At 37.9% G+C, this 15,493-nt stretch overlaps 2 protein-coding genes across 6 annotated transcripts in view; one reads left to right on the top strand and one right to left on the bottom strand.

The window, feature by feature from the left end:
* The window catches only part of myrf (myelin regulatory factor), a 198,459-nt gene extending 185,797 nt beyond the window's left edge, over nucleotides 1-12,662 (top strand). For all 5 annotated transcript variants that reach the window (XM_072913970.1, XM_072913971.1, XM_061969539.2 and 2 more), the window contains exons 25-27: nucleotides 1,334-1,439; nucleotides 1,537-1,608; nucleotides 10,896-12,662. In XM_072913970.1, coding sequence (XP_072770071.1) covers nucleotides 1,334-1,439; nucleotides 1,537-1,608; nucleotides 10,896-10,973 — 256 coding nt within the window. In that variant the 3' untranslated portion in view covers nucleotides 10,974-12,662. The remainder of the gene's footprint in view (nucleotides 1-1,333; nucleotides 1,440-1,536; nucleotides 1,609-10,895) is intronic.
* The window catches only part of tmem138 (transmembrane protein 138), a 45,358-nt gene continuing 31,388 nt past the window's right edge, over nucleotides 1,524-15,493 (bottom strand). The window contains exon 7 of the mRNA XM_072913982.1: nucleotides 1,524-1,632. Within this exon, the coding sequence (XP_072770083.1) occupies nucleotides 1,583-1,632 (50 nt within the window). The 3' untranslated portion in view covers nucleotides 1,524-1,582. The remainder of the gene's footprint in view (nucleotides 1,633-15,493) is intronic.

Raw genomic sequence — 15,493 nt, forward strand, 5'->3', positions numbered from 1 at the left:
GTCATCTGCTGGTGTCGGTCCACTCTGTTTCCTGAGATCCAGGGTCAACGCAGCCGTCTACCAGCAAGTTTTAGAGCACTTCATGCTTCCTGCTGCTGACCTGCTCTATGGAGATGGAGATTTCAAGTTCCAACAGGACTTGGCGCCTGCACACAGCGCAAAATCTACCCGTGCCTGGTTTACGGACCATGGTATTTCTGTTCTAAATTGGCCCGCCAACTCCCCTGACCTTAGCCCCATAGAAAATCTGTGGGGTATTGTGAAAAGGAAGATGCAGAATGCCAGACCCAAAAACGCAGAAGAGTTGAAGGCCACTATCAGAGCAACCTGGGCTCTCATAACACCTGAGCAGTGCCAGAAACTAATCGACTCCATGCCACGCCGCATTAACGCAGTAATTGAGGCAAAAGGAGCTCCAACCAAGTATTGAGTATTGTACATGCTCATATTTTTCATTTTCATACTTTTCAGTTGGCCAACATTTCTAAAAATCCCTTTTTTGTATTAGCCTTAAGTAATATTCTAATTTTGTGACACACGGAATTTTGGATTTTCATTTGTTGCCACTTCAAATCATCAAAATTAAATGAAATAAACATTTGAATGCATCAGTCTGTGTGCAATGAATAAATATAATGTACAAGTTACACCTTTTGAATGCAATTACTGAAATAAATCAAGTTTTTCAAAATATTCTAATTTACTGGCTTTTACCTGTATATATATATATATGTAATAAAATATATATATATATATAGCTAGAATTCACTGAAAGTCAAGTATTTTTTATATATATATATCTTAACCACACCCCCCGACCACGCCCCCCCACCCCCACCTCCCGAAATCGGAGGTCTCAAGGTTGGCAAGTATGTATGACAGGTAGTAGTGACATCGACAATGACAATAATCCAGCACTGACTGGAGGGGAAGGCAGGTTTAAATAGCAGCTGGCTGATTGACACCAGGTGTGGCCAGGTGCCAATCAGCCACAGCTGAGGGGACAAAGCACTCAGGGAGATAATCAGGTAATGACCAAAATAAGAGCGCTGACAGGAAACAAAGACAGGAAAAACCAAAACCTAACTGAACTGTCAGTGACAAAACCTGACAGATTTAGTTGTTGGAGGACAACTTTCTCAATTATTTTACTTATGAATGGTAGATTTGAAATTGGTCTGTAGTTGTTGATAACCACTACAGACCAAAGAAGTTAGTTCTATAGAAATGGTGTGCACTTTTCAGTTCACATGGGTTGTCCACTAATAGAAATACCAACGACTTGGACAAACTGAACTGGAAGGGCATTTTAAAGCCCATGTCATCATTGCAGGTCCACAGATATCGTGTGGGTCCAACAATGTGGAGTCATCAAAGGACACCTATGTCCGAATCACACTGAAACAGAACTGTATGGTGGACAAAGCAGGTCAACAAAGGTACAAAAAAACATCTAAAATGATTTGTCTTCTGCAATTAGGAGTGTGATCTGCATATTATTTTTGCTTTTTTACTTACTTGGCTTTTGTTTTTAAGGGGACTCATCACTTGTGGTCATTGCCTCTGCTGTCCTTCCAGGACATCACCTACCACTTTCGTGTCTCCTCTGTAAGTACACTTCAGCTCTGGACTCTGCAATGAAAATAGTGTACGGTCATCTCTCGTTTGATATAATCCACACATCCATTATCTATATATGTATTGAATTTGCAAGAGCTCTAAATAATGCACTGCAAAAACTGAAATCTAAGTAAGATGAAATATGTCAAATAAGGGTGATATTTGCTTATTTTCTGTCTGATAAGATCATTCTTCTCACTAAGCAGATTTTATGTTAGAGTGTTTTACTTGTTTTGGTCCTAAATGATGTCAGTAAGATATTACAGCTTGTTGCTGAGATTTGATGACCTATATTGAGTAAAACATGCTTGAAACTAGAATATCAACTGTTGCAAAGCTGTGTCATCAACACTCACAAGTATAAAACTACTTTTTTAATAATTTCTTATTCCAAGCATGAAAAAATTAATCATGATTTTGACACAATTGTGTCTCATAATTAAAACAGATGACAGCCAAATGGACTTTGCTGTTTTATTTTCAATGAAACAATAGAAAATAGGTACTCATATAGTAGTACAGTTGGCACAGTACAGTAAACTGACAGTTAATATTCAAACATTTAACATTTCTAACAATTTTGAACAGAAATAGTTCATGCACATTCAGATAAATTCCTCAAAATTACAATTAAAAAAATGTTGGCCAGGTGCCGGGCTGTATATATGCGCACTAATTGACTGAAAGAGCACGCACTTGGCGCGATGATGTCATGTTATCCATGGAAAAATGCATTTTTAGACAATATGATTTGCCTGAGCGGCTAGGAAACGTGTTGCCTTTCCATTAAGAACAACACATTAGTTTTTAGTATAAGTTTACTGGTTTCAAGAAATGTAATGCCGAGTGCATAAGTGCATAAGAGTGTTAAGAATATTTTTCAACATATTGAGAATATTTTTTTTTTCTACCAAGAAAAGTGCACTTGTTATTAGTGAGAATATACTTATTTTAAGGTATTTTTGGGTTCATTGAGGTTAGCTAATTTGACTTGTTTTGGAAAGTCTTGACAAGCCGAATTTTCTTGTTCTATTGACAGATAATTTTGCTTAGTTCAAATAAAATACCCCTCATTTTTGTATTTTTTTTTTCTTGTTTTTGAACACTGACTTTTGGCAGTGTGGTATGCAATTAAGTACAAGTGCAAGTTCTTGCAGTAGATTTTCTTGTTTACTGGAGCTTATTAGGTTTGCTTGATAACCCTAAAGCAGTGGTTCTTAACTTTGTTGGAGGTACCGAACCCCACCAGTTTCATATGCGCATTCACCGAACCCTTCTTTAGTGAAAAATAAAATGTTTATTTTCAAATTCAAGACAAAGTTATATGTTTTTGGTAACACTTTAGTATGGGGAACATATTCTAAGTAATAAAGACTTAATTTAGAGTTATTTGGTTAGGGTTAGGGTTAGAGGGTTAGGGTTATAATAAGGCCATGCCGAATAAGGCATTAATAAGTACTTAATAATGACCAGTTAAGAGCCAATATGTTACTAATTTGCATGTTAATAAGCAACTAATTAATGGTGAATATGTTCCCCATACTAAAGTGTTACCATGTTTTATTACTGGTGCACAAAATGAAGCGTGCATGAACATCACCTTGTTCAAAGAACAAAACCAACACAGTGCATAAACTCACAACAAATTACACACCTGCAAATCAGTCTGACTTCTGCTGTTGCCGTATCCGTAATACGCCGATAGGGAGAAGTTTTTATTTACACGATGAGTCGGGTGTGTCTTGACCTCCGCCGAACTCCTGAGCCCGACTCACCGAACCCCTAGGGTTCCATCGAACCCAGGTTAAGAACCACTGCCCTAAACCAAATAACAATAGCATCAAAATACTACTTAGACTAAATATTGTTCAATGCTTAGCAAATAACAATACAATAGCTCAATATATACAGTATACAATATTTACATTTAACTATATCTTAGAACCAACAATAGTTGTCATTATACCAGTAATCTCTGGTCTTCTATTATTAAAATCATTTCTCTTGTGACTTTCGTTTTCTATAAAATACACAATTGCACTCTGTACAACTATCTTCTAGTCTAGTACCCGCACTCTTTTACTATGAAGCCACGCTGTTGTAACACGTGGTTTGGCATTTTCTTGTTGAAATAAGCAGGGGCGTCCATGATAACGTTGCTTGGATGGCAACATATGTTGCTCCAAAACCTGTATGTACCTTTCAGCATTAATGTTGAAAGGTACCCATGCCTTGGGCACTAATACACCCCCATACCATCACAGATGCTGGCTTTTCAACTTTGCGCCTATAACAATCCGGATGGTTCTTTTCCTTTTTGGTCCGGAGGACACGACGTCCACAGTTTCCAAAAACTATTTAAAATGTGGACTCGTCAGACCACAGAACACTTTTTCTACTTGGCATCAGTCCATCTTAGATGAGCTCAGGCCCAGCGAAGCCGGCAGTGTTTCTGGGTGTTGTTGATAAATGGCTTTCGCTTTGCATAACAGAGTTTTAACTTGCACTTACAGGTGTAGCGACAAACTGTAGTTATATTGACAGTGGTTTTCTGAAGTGTTCCTGAGCCTATGTGGTGATATCCTTTACAAACTGATGTCGCTTTTTGATGCAGTAACGCCTGTGGTACCTTAACCATGGATGGTTATGATGAGGTCAATGCATACGTCAGTGTAAAGATGAGTGATGAGACTCCGACTTTCGTGCTCGGTGGCAAATTTTCCTCCAAAATACACCCTGTAGGTAATTTGTGTTTAGTACATGATCTATTGAGACATATTAGCGCCTTGTTTTGTTTTTTTTACTATACTGTTATTACTTTTTTAGCAAATAAATGAAGTAGATTCAAGTAAAATATATAGAAAATGTTTGTGTATGACATTCTGACAATAAAATTGCATTTTTGTCAAAATGTTATATATACCGTATTTTTCGGACTATAAGTCGCAGTTTTTTTCATAGTTTGGCCGGGGGTGCGACTTATACTCAGGAGCGACTTATGTGTGAAATGATTAACACATTAGCGTAAAATATCAAATAATGTTATTGATCTCATTCACGTAAGAGACTAGACGTATAAGATTTCATGGGATTTAGCGATTAGGAGTGACAGATTGTTTGGTAAATGCAGGCCCGGCCCTAACCAATCTGGCGCCCTAGGCAAGATTTTAGGTGGCGCCCCCCCACATCGGCAGTGAAGTGTATATACTCACAAGAAACCGAATAGCTTTGTCTTTGACCTTTTTTTTTTTACTTACAACTATACCTAATATATAAAGGGGTGGAAAAGTGCAGGGCAAACATTAGCTAACCAGAAGGCAATAACAATGTAAACAAAAAACACCTGCTTAAAAGATCTAATACAAATGTCCCTGAGGAATGTAAGGTGGGAGTACTGTAATTACCTAACGTTACATTATTATTTTCCATAACAATTTAGCCCCCTCCACAATTAACCCGACGTTAAAACAGAACTAGCTATTTATTGATTAGCAATTGCCGAATCATGTAACATTAGCTTAATGCTAAAAAGCCAGGTTACTATCACATTCTGTAACAGACAAATAATTTCATGTAGGCTAACGTTACCTACCTGCTAACTCTGTCTTTTCTCGTTTCTCCTCCTCTTCTTTTCTCTTTTTTCTTCCCTGGGCACCTGAGTTTTGGCCGTTTTGACATCTTGTGTTGATTTTTTGATGTGGTGACGTCCAAAAAGAGTCATGATACGGGAAGGGAGGGGGCGCACCGTGCGGGGGGGGGTTGTAACAAATAATATTTCTATTAAATAGGCTTTACTTTGCATTTTAATTAACGTGGGATTATTTTTTGTATTTAGAAATAATAGTACCAACTTTTTTTTTCTTTTTTTTTCTTCTCCAACATTTGTGGCACTGGCGTGGCGCCCCCTGATGGACGGCGCCCTTAGCATTTGCCTATATGGCCTATGCCACGGGCCGGCCCTGGGTAAATGTATAGCATGTTCTATATGTTATAGTTATTTGAATGACTCTTACCATAATATGTTACGTTAACATACCAGTTGGTTATTTATGCCTCATATAACGTACACTTATTCAGCCTGTTGTTCACTATTCTTTATTTGTTTTAAATTGCCTTTCAAATGTCTATTCTTGGTGTTGGCTTTTATCAAATACATTTCCCCCAAAAATGCGACTTATACTCCAGTGCGACTTATATATGTTTTTTTCCTTCTTTATTATGCATTTTCGGCCGGTGCGACTTATACTCCGGAGCGACTTATACTCCGAAAAATACGGTATATATTAGGGGTGTGACGGTACACAAAAATTTCGGTTTAGAGATCACGGTTCGGTTAATTTTCGGTACAGTAAGAAAACAACAAAATATAAATGTTTTGGTTATTTATTTACCAAATGTGTAAACAATGGCATAACATACATATACACACAGGGTCCATTGCCAGGATTAATGTGGTCAACATATATAAAATAAGGCTCAGAATGGTTTCTTAACAAAACTTTTCTACATATAAAGTGTTTTTTTGATTGATTGATTGAGACTTTTATTAGTAGATTGCACAGTACAGTACATATTCCCTACAATTGACCACTAAATGGTAACACCCCAATAAGTTGTTCAACTTGTTTAAGTCGGGGTCCACGTTAATCAACATTAAACTGCCTCAAGTTGTTGCTCGGATTAAATAAAATGACAAAACTTTTCTTCTACATATAAAAAGTGCAACATTAAACAGTTTCAAGTCAACTCAGCCTCAGATTAACTTTTCTTCTCCCCCACCCCCAGCCTGGCTCACTTGGCAGTAAGAGGATATATGGGCTCATTGTTCTTCCACCATAGAAGTGGGTCAAAATCTAGTTTTTAATGCAATATGGTCTTAAATCTGCTGCTATAAAGACATTTGTTATTGCTTTAGCCCTGCCTGACTCGCCGAGGAGAGGCTGCTTAAATGCGGTGGTGGCGCTTCAAATGGGTTAGCATGTTTGACGTGTTGTCAGAAGCAGCTGCTGAACAATGTCGGCAAACTACTGTCCTCCATTGTTGTATCGCGCAGCCAAAGTGTTCCCAAACGGGAGATCTTAACGAGGCAGGAGGGTCTTCCAACTCTGGCTTTTACATGTTGTCCTAGCCCTTAATATGTCCGTGTGGAAACTCGTTCGGTACACCTCCGAACCGAACCGAAACCCCCGTACCGAAACGATTCAATACAAATACACGTACCGTTACACCCCTAATATATATATATATATATATATATATATATATATATATATATATATATATATATATATATATATATATATATTAGAGATGTCCGATAATATTGGCCTGCCGATATTATCGGCCGATAAATGTTTTAAAATGTAATATCGGAAATTATCGGTATCGTTTTTTTTATTATGGGTATCGTTTTGTTTTTTTGTTTTTTTTTTATTAAAGGGGAACATTATCACAATTTCAGAAGGGTTAAAACCATTAATAATCAGTTCCCAGTGGCTTATTTTATTTTTCGAAGTTTTTTTCAAAATTTTACCCATCACGCAATATCCCTAAAAAAAGCTTCAAAGTGCCTGATTTTAACCATCGTTATATACAACCAGGGGCGCCGAAAAGGGGGGGTAAAGGAGACGGATTCTAGGGGCCCATGATGGAGGGGGGCCCAGAGAGGCCCCTAATGATGATGAAATTATAATACAGAAAAAATAATGACACTGTGTTGGGGGCCCTGTAAAGATTATTTTCACGGGGCCCAAAATCCCTAGTGGCGCCCCTGTATACACCCGTCCATTTTCCTGTGACGTCACACAGTGATGCAAATACAAACAAACATGGCGGAAATAACAGCAAGGTATAGCGACATTAGCTCGGATTCAGACTCGGATTTCAGCGGGTTAACACTGTCTGATAAGATAATTACTAACAACTATGAACTAGGTTTACAGCATATGAAATACATTTGGCAACAACATGCACTTTGAGAGTGCAGACAGCCCATTTCAGGCGCGCTAAGAACATATATTTTTCCACGATTTCAGCACTCAGGTTAACCATACCTAAATAGACACAAAATACTGCATTACACAAGACTACCCGAATGTACTCGAATGATTGAAAAAAATAAATGTTTTTAAGCTAAATTATTGGTAAACACAGTTTATGTATAATAATTTATGTCAAACCGCGAGTAATGAATAAAGTTTTCATCAATTAATATATTCTGTAGACATACCCTCATCCGCTCTCTTTTCCTGAAAGCTGATCTGTCCAGTTTTGGGGTTTATGTCAGCAGGCCAGGGAAGCTTGGGTCGATATTCTTCTCTTGATCATCTTCGGTGGCATAAGGGACGGTGTGAGCCAAGACATCCAGGGGGTTTAGCTCGCTCGTCTGCGGGAACAAACTGCCGCCATTGCTTGCTGTGCTACCGAGGTCCTTTGTCCCTGAATTGCTCACACACTCCGGCAGATCCAATGGGGGTCTGGCGGCAGATTTCTTTGACTTTATCGTTGGAAATGCATCTGCTTTGAGTGTCGCAGGATATCCACACATTCTTGCCATCTCTGTCGTAGCATAGCTTTCGTCGGTAAAGTGTGCGGAACAAACGACTGACCATTTTCGTCGGCTTTCCCCACAGCCTCGTATTTTGAACAAATTTCGTCCAATTTCTTGCCACTTTCGCATCTTTGGGCCACTGGTGCAACTTGAATCCGTCCCTGTTTGTGTTGTTACACCCTCCGACAACACACCGACGAAAGTGAGAAAATGGCGGATTGCTTCCCGATGTGACGTCACGTTGTGACGTCATCGCTCCGAGAGCGAATATTAGAAAAGCATTTAATTCGCCAAAATTCACCCATTTAGAGTTCGGAAATCGGTTAAAAAATATATGGTCTTTTTTCTGCAACATCAAGGTATATATTGACGCTTACATAGGTCTGGTGATAATGTTCCCCTTTAAATCAACATAAAAAACATAAGATACACTCACAATTAGTGCACCAACCCAAAAATCTCCCTCCCCACTCATTCACACAAAAGGGTTGTTTCTTTCTGTTATTAATATTGTGGTTCCTACATTATATATCAATATATATCAATACAGTCTGCAAGGGATACAGTCCGTAAGCACACATGATTGTGCGTGCTGCTGGTCCACTAATAGTACTAACCTTTAACACTTAATTTTACTCATTTTCATTAATTACTCGTTTCTATGGAACTGTTTTTATATTGTTTTACTTTCTTTTTTATTCAAGAAATTTGTTTTAGTTTATTTATCTTATTTTATTTTATTAATTTTTTTAAAAAGGACTTTATCTTCACCATACCTGGTTGTCCAAATTAGGCATAATAAATTGTTAATTCCACGACTGTATATATCGGTATCGGTAATTAAGAGTTGGACAATATCGGATATCGGCAAAAAAGCCATTATCGGACATTCCTAATATAAATATGTATATACATATATATATATATATATATATATATATATATATATATATATATATATATATATATATATATATATATATATATATATATATATATACATACCTGCCAACTACTCCGGTTTTCCCGTAATTCGTACGGTTTTCATCAACCTATTCCGGGTTACGGTTGCAGTGATAAAAAATACGGTTTTTCATTAATTTAAAAAAAAAAAGGGTGAAAACTACGCGAATTGCACCTTGTGCAGACAAGATTTTTCGATCGGACACGGAGGAATTAGCGATGTAAAAGACCACGTTGGGACAAAAAAACACAAGTCTAATGCCGTTGCTAGCGATACAAGTGGAAAACTTTCAACGTTTTTCGTCGCCCAAACAGATTCTTTGGATGTGATGAATGCCGAAGTTTTATTTACAGAGGCAATAATTGAGCATGGACTTCCAATCGCACTGGCTGATCACATGGGACAGTTAAATGTTTGTAATGCAACCTTTAAAAATCATTACGTGGTGATCGCGGTCCCAAAAATAAACTTTTCTTGCATGATAATGTCCAGAAAAATTCGCTTTATATTACTATAGAGTCCTTTTAACGAATGAGTTTGATGGTTTATCACAAACCTTAAATGAAATAAGTCCTTTGTTCTCCTGCACCGCATGCACTTTGGCCTTGCTTCGTGTTTGGTGCGCAATCCTGTCGGCTGTATTTCACAGCACGACATACTGTTAAAAGTGTTTATACTATTTATGCTTTCAAGTCCAAGTTGAAGAAATCTTGTTAAATGTTGACAGCATAACTACCAAAATACAGAAGTATGTCCTTAATATTTCTGCAGTGCTATTTCTGTTGAAAAGTTAAAATGATTACATTAGAGATGTGATGTGCCACTTTTCAAGTGTCTGATGGCTTAAATTAATTGTCATTAATTTTTCATATTTTGAATTCTTTTGAAAGGCTTACAAAAAAACTACATTTGAATTGTAATTCCATGCTATTGACAGGACTATTAATTTTAATGAAGTTAGCTTACCATGTTTACAGTATGATAATTGTGATAGAAATGTGAATTTTAGGCACAGAATATTTTTTACAATTGAACAAGGCAGTAGATTATACAAGCTTGGACAGAAAGTTAATAATGACACCAATTTTTTTTTTTTATGGAATTGTTTAGTACTGTTTTACCATTTGTTTACTGTAAAAAGTGTTTATACTGTTTATACTTTCAATTAACAAATTGAAGTCTTGTGAAAGGTTGACAGGATAACTGGCATTAACTGTCAAAATAATTTCAAACTATTGAAGTTAGCTTACAGAATAAACATGTCAATCAACCCATATGATTTTTGCTGTAATATTTTTGTTTTGAAAAGTCACTGTGACTGATAGAAAAGTGATGGTTTTAGCAACATTTTAACCTGTCTGAATGCTAATAATCATTTTGCGTCGGGGGGCGAAGCCCTGAACCCTCCACCAGGACTTTGTCCTGGACCTACCGGGGCCTGCGGCCCTTGGACCCTGGCTACTAGGTTTTTCTGATTTCAAAAGTTGGCAGGTATGTATATATATATATATATATATATATATATATATATATATATATATTAGTAATATTATAAGATGGTTTTTTTCGTTATTTTTTTTGCATGCTGCTATCATTAAAGTGTATTATGTTTTAGTCATCCATTAATCTTTTTTATTGACATTTCAGTCTATTCATTCAGTGATCAATTGTATTTCGATTTGACAACACATTGCGAGTGAAGCAACAAGTACGTTTCATGAATTGTTTTCATTTATGTGTATATTTTTTTTCTCCTGATAGAATGAAAAAAGCTGCACCGCCGAGGAAGAAACGTCCTACTCCGACTACCACTTAGTCATGGAAAGCAGCTGCAAGTGAGAAGAGTGCCTCCTCCCCAGTTTTGTGCCTTTACAGCCAGCCATCATCGTCGCCTTCAGGCTTGATGTGCGTTTGAAGCATTAGGTGTGATTATTGTAAATTATTTTCAAAGTAAGTCATGTAAAAAACGATATGCTATCTTTAAGACATCTCTTTTTGCTGTGGTCCACACTGTTGTTTGTCACTGAACGTTTTTTGTTTTTTTTGTTTTTTATTACTGTAACTGTTTTGCATCACAGCTGAATGCCATTGTGAAATAATGTTTGTAAGTTGACCGATCATACTACAAACCCCGTTTCCATATGAGTTGGGAAATTGTGTTAGATGTAAATATAAACGGAATACAATGATTTGCAAATCATTTTCAACCCATATTCAGTTGAATATGCTACAAAGACAACATATTTGATGTTCAAACTCATAAACTTTATTTTTGTTTTGCAAATAATAATTAACTTAGAATTTCATGGCTGCAACACGTGCCAAAGTAGTTGGGAAAGGGCATGTTCACCAATGTGTTACATCACCTTTTCTTTTAACAACACTCAGTAAACGTTTGGGAACTGAGGAGACACATTTTTGAAGCTTCTCAGGTGGAATTCTTTCCCATTCTTGCTTGATGTACAGCTTAAGTTGTTCAACAGTCCGGGGGTCTCCGTTGTGCTATTTTAGGCTTCATAATGCGCCACACATTTTCAATGGGAGACAGGTCTGGACTACAGGCAGGCCAGTCTAGTACCCGCACTCTTTTACTATGAAGCCACGTTGATGTAACACGTGGCTTGGCATTGTCTTGTTGAAATAAGCAGGGGCGTCCATGATTACGTAACAACATATGTTGCTCCAAAACCTGTATGTACCTTTCAGCATTAATGGTGCCTTCACAGATGTGTAAGTTACCCATGTCTTGGGCACTAATACACCCCCATACCATCACAGATGCTGGCTTTTCCACTTTGCGCCTATAACAATCCAGATGGTTCTTTTCCTCTTTGGTCCGGAGGACACGACGTCCACAGTTTCCAAAAACAATTTGAAATGTGGACTCGTCAGACCACAGAACACTTTTCCACTTTGTATCAGTCCATCTTAGATGAGCTCAGGCCAAGCGAAGCCGACGGCGTTTCTGGGTGTTGTTGATAAACGGTTTTCGCCTTGCGTAGGAGAGTTTTAACTTGCACTTACAGATGTAGCGACCAACTGTAGTTACTGACAGTGGGTTTCTGAAGTGTTCCTGAGCCCATGTGGTGATATCCTTTACACACTGATGTCGCTTGTTGATGCAGTACAGCCTGAGGGATGGAAGGTCACGGGCTTAGCTGCTTACGTGCAGTGATTTCTCCAGATTCTCTGAACCCTTTGATGATATTACGGACCGTAGATGGTGAAATCCCTAAATTCCTTGCAATAGCTGGTTGAGAAAGGTTTTTCTTAAACTGTTCAACAATTTGCTCACGCATTTGTTGACAAAGTGGTGACCCTCGCCCCATCCACATTTCATGGAATCTACTTTTATACCCAATCATGGCACCCACCTGTTCCCAATTAGTCTGCACACCTGTGGGATGTTCCAAATAAGTGTTTGATGAGCATTCCTCAACTTTATCAGTATTTATCGCCACCTTTCCCAACTTCTTTGTCACGTGTTGCTGGCATCAAATTCTAAAGTTAATGATTATTTGCAACAACAAAAAAGTTTATGAGTTTGAACATCAAATATGTTGTCTTTGTAGCATATTCAACTGAATATGGGTTGAAAAGGATTTGCAAATATTCCGTTTATATTTACATCTAACACAATTTCCCAACTCATATGGAAACGGGGTTTGTATACTACAATTTACTGTCATCTCAAAGCATGAAACCTTTCATACACTGGAGAGTCAAAATAATTATTGGACCTCAATAGTCCACACTGGTACTTTCTTGTTCTTTTTTGTGTGACTATACACATGCAGGTATGGAAATATAATTTCTAAACATCCAAACTGTTTAGAAATGCATCACTGCACATTCCTATACTCAAAGCGATGTGTGAAGTCAAGCTAATTTCATTTACGATTAAGACTGGATGAATATACGGTTGATAACTGGAAATCCCATAGAGGAGTATAATGTAATATGTCCAACACTGACAATATTTCAAGAAAACACTGGAATAGCTCACACTGTAATTTGCTTATGCTGGTACGTTGAGAAAGGAAGTTTTGCTTTTCCAATCATTTGCCCCAAAATATCCATCGCAACTCACTGCTGCTTCACCTTAAAACTCACTTTTTTAACTAATTAATCGAAAAGCTGCAAGAGAGTTGCATTATATAACAACACTGTTTTAAAGATGAGTCCTTTGAGTCCAATTTTAATATACAATATGTGATAAAATGTTGACTATATTCTGTAAGATCTTTGATTTAAAAGCTTTTTGTGTCTTGTTCTGGGTTGTTGTGCTTTTGTTGCCCAAGAATGTGTTCCACAAGTTCAATATACAGTCGTGCTTATAAGTTTACACCCTGATTTCTTGGCCATTCTTCAGAGAATATGAATGATAACATAAAAACCTTTCTTCCACTCATGCTTAATGATTGTGTGAAGCTATTTATTGGCAAACAACTTTGTTTACTCTTTTTAAATCAAAATGACAAAAGAAAGTACCCAAATGACCCTGATCAAAAGTTTACATACCCCACTTTGATCTGATAACATGCACAAAAGTAGACACAAACAGGTTTGAATGGCTAATCAAGGTTCCAATCCTCACCTGTGACCTGTTTGTTTGTAATTAACGTGTGTGTATAAAAGGTCAGTGAGTTTCTGGGCTTCTGACAGATCATTGCATCTTTCATCCAGATGTTTCTGGATTCTGAGTCATGGGGAAGGCAAAAGAATTGTCAAAAGGATCTGCGAGAAAAGGTAATTGAACTGCATAAAACAGGAAAGTGGTATAAAAAGATCTCCAAGGAATTGAGAATGCCAATCAGCAGTGTTCAAACGCTGATTAAGAAGTGGAAAATGAGGGATTCAGGTAGACCAGCAAAGATTTCAGCCACAACTGCCAGGAAAATTGTTCGAGATGCAAAGAAAAATCCACAAATGACTTCAGCTGAAATACAGGACTCTCTGAAAAATTGTGGTGCGGCTGTTTCAAGATGCACAATAAAGGAGGGGCTTGAAGAAAAATGGGCTGCATGGTCGATTCGCCAGAAGAAAGCCATTTATGCGCAAATGTCACAAAGTATCCCACAGAGACAAGCTTCTGGAACAAAGTAATTTGGAGTGATGTCTTTCTTCTGGCGACTCGACCATGCAGCCCATTTTTTTCCAAGTGCCTCCTTACTGTGCATCTTGAAACAGCCACACCACAATTTTTCCAGAGAGTCCTGTATTTCAGCTGAAGTTATTAGTGGATTTTTCTTAGCATCTCGAACAATTTTTCTGGCAGTTGTGGCGGAAATCTTTGCTGGTCTACCTGAATCCCTCATTTTCCACTTCTTAATCAGCGTTTGAACACTGCTGATTGGCATTCTCAATTCCTTGGATATCTTTTTATACCCCTTTCCTGTTCTATGCAGTTCAATTACCTTTTCTTGCAGATCCTTTGACAATATTTTTGCCTTCCCCATGACTCAGAATCCAGAAACATGTGTGCAGCACTGGATGAAAGATGCAATGGTCTGTCAGAAGCCCAGAAACTCACTGACCTTTTATACACAGGAACTTTACATAGGAAATCCCCACAGTCACGCATAGGACTAGACCGGGCGTCAGCAACCCGCGGCTTTCGAGCTGCATGAGGCTCTTTAGTGCCGCCCTAGTGGCTCTCTGGAGCATTTTTAAAAAGAGATTGAAAATGGAAAAAGTGGGAAATGAGGGATTCAGGTAGACCAGCAAAGATTTCAGCCACAACAGCCAGAAAAATTGTTCGAGATGCAAAGAAAAATCCACAAATAACTTCAGCTGAAATACAGGACTCTTGTGGTGTGGCTGTTTCAAGATGCACAAAAAGGAGGCACTTGAAGAAAAATGGGCTGCATGGTCGAGTCGCCAGAAGAAAGCCATTTCTGCGCAAATGTCACAAAGTATCCTGCTTACATTACGCCAAACAGCACAGAGAAAAGCTTCAAAACTTCTGGAACAAAGTAATTTGGAGTGATGAGACCAAAATTGAACTTTTTGGCCACTCGACCATGCAGCACATTTTTCTTTAAGCGCCTCCTTATTGTGCATCTTGAAACAGCCACGCCACAATTTTTCAGAGAGTCCTGTATTTCAGCTGAAGTTATTTGTGGCTTTGTCTTTGCATCTCGAACAATTTTCCTGGCAGTTGTGGCTGAAATCTTTGCTGGTCTACCTGAATCCCTCATTTTCCACTTCTTAATCAGCGTTTGAACACTGCTGATTGGCATTCTCAATTCCTTGGATATCTTTTTATACCCCTTTCCTGTTTTATGCAGTTCAATTACCCTTTTCTCGCAGATCCTTTGACATGTGTTTGCCTTCCCCATGGATCAGAATCCAGAAAC

This window comes from Nerophis lumbriciformis, linkage group LG10, assembly GCF_033978685.3.
Source record: "Nerophis lumbriciformis linkage group LG10, RoL_Nlum_v2.1, whole genome shotgun sequence".
Lineage (NCBI taxonomy): Eukaryota > Metazoa > Chordata > Actinopteri > Syngnathiformes > Syngnathidae > Nerophis > Nerophis lumbriciformis.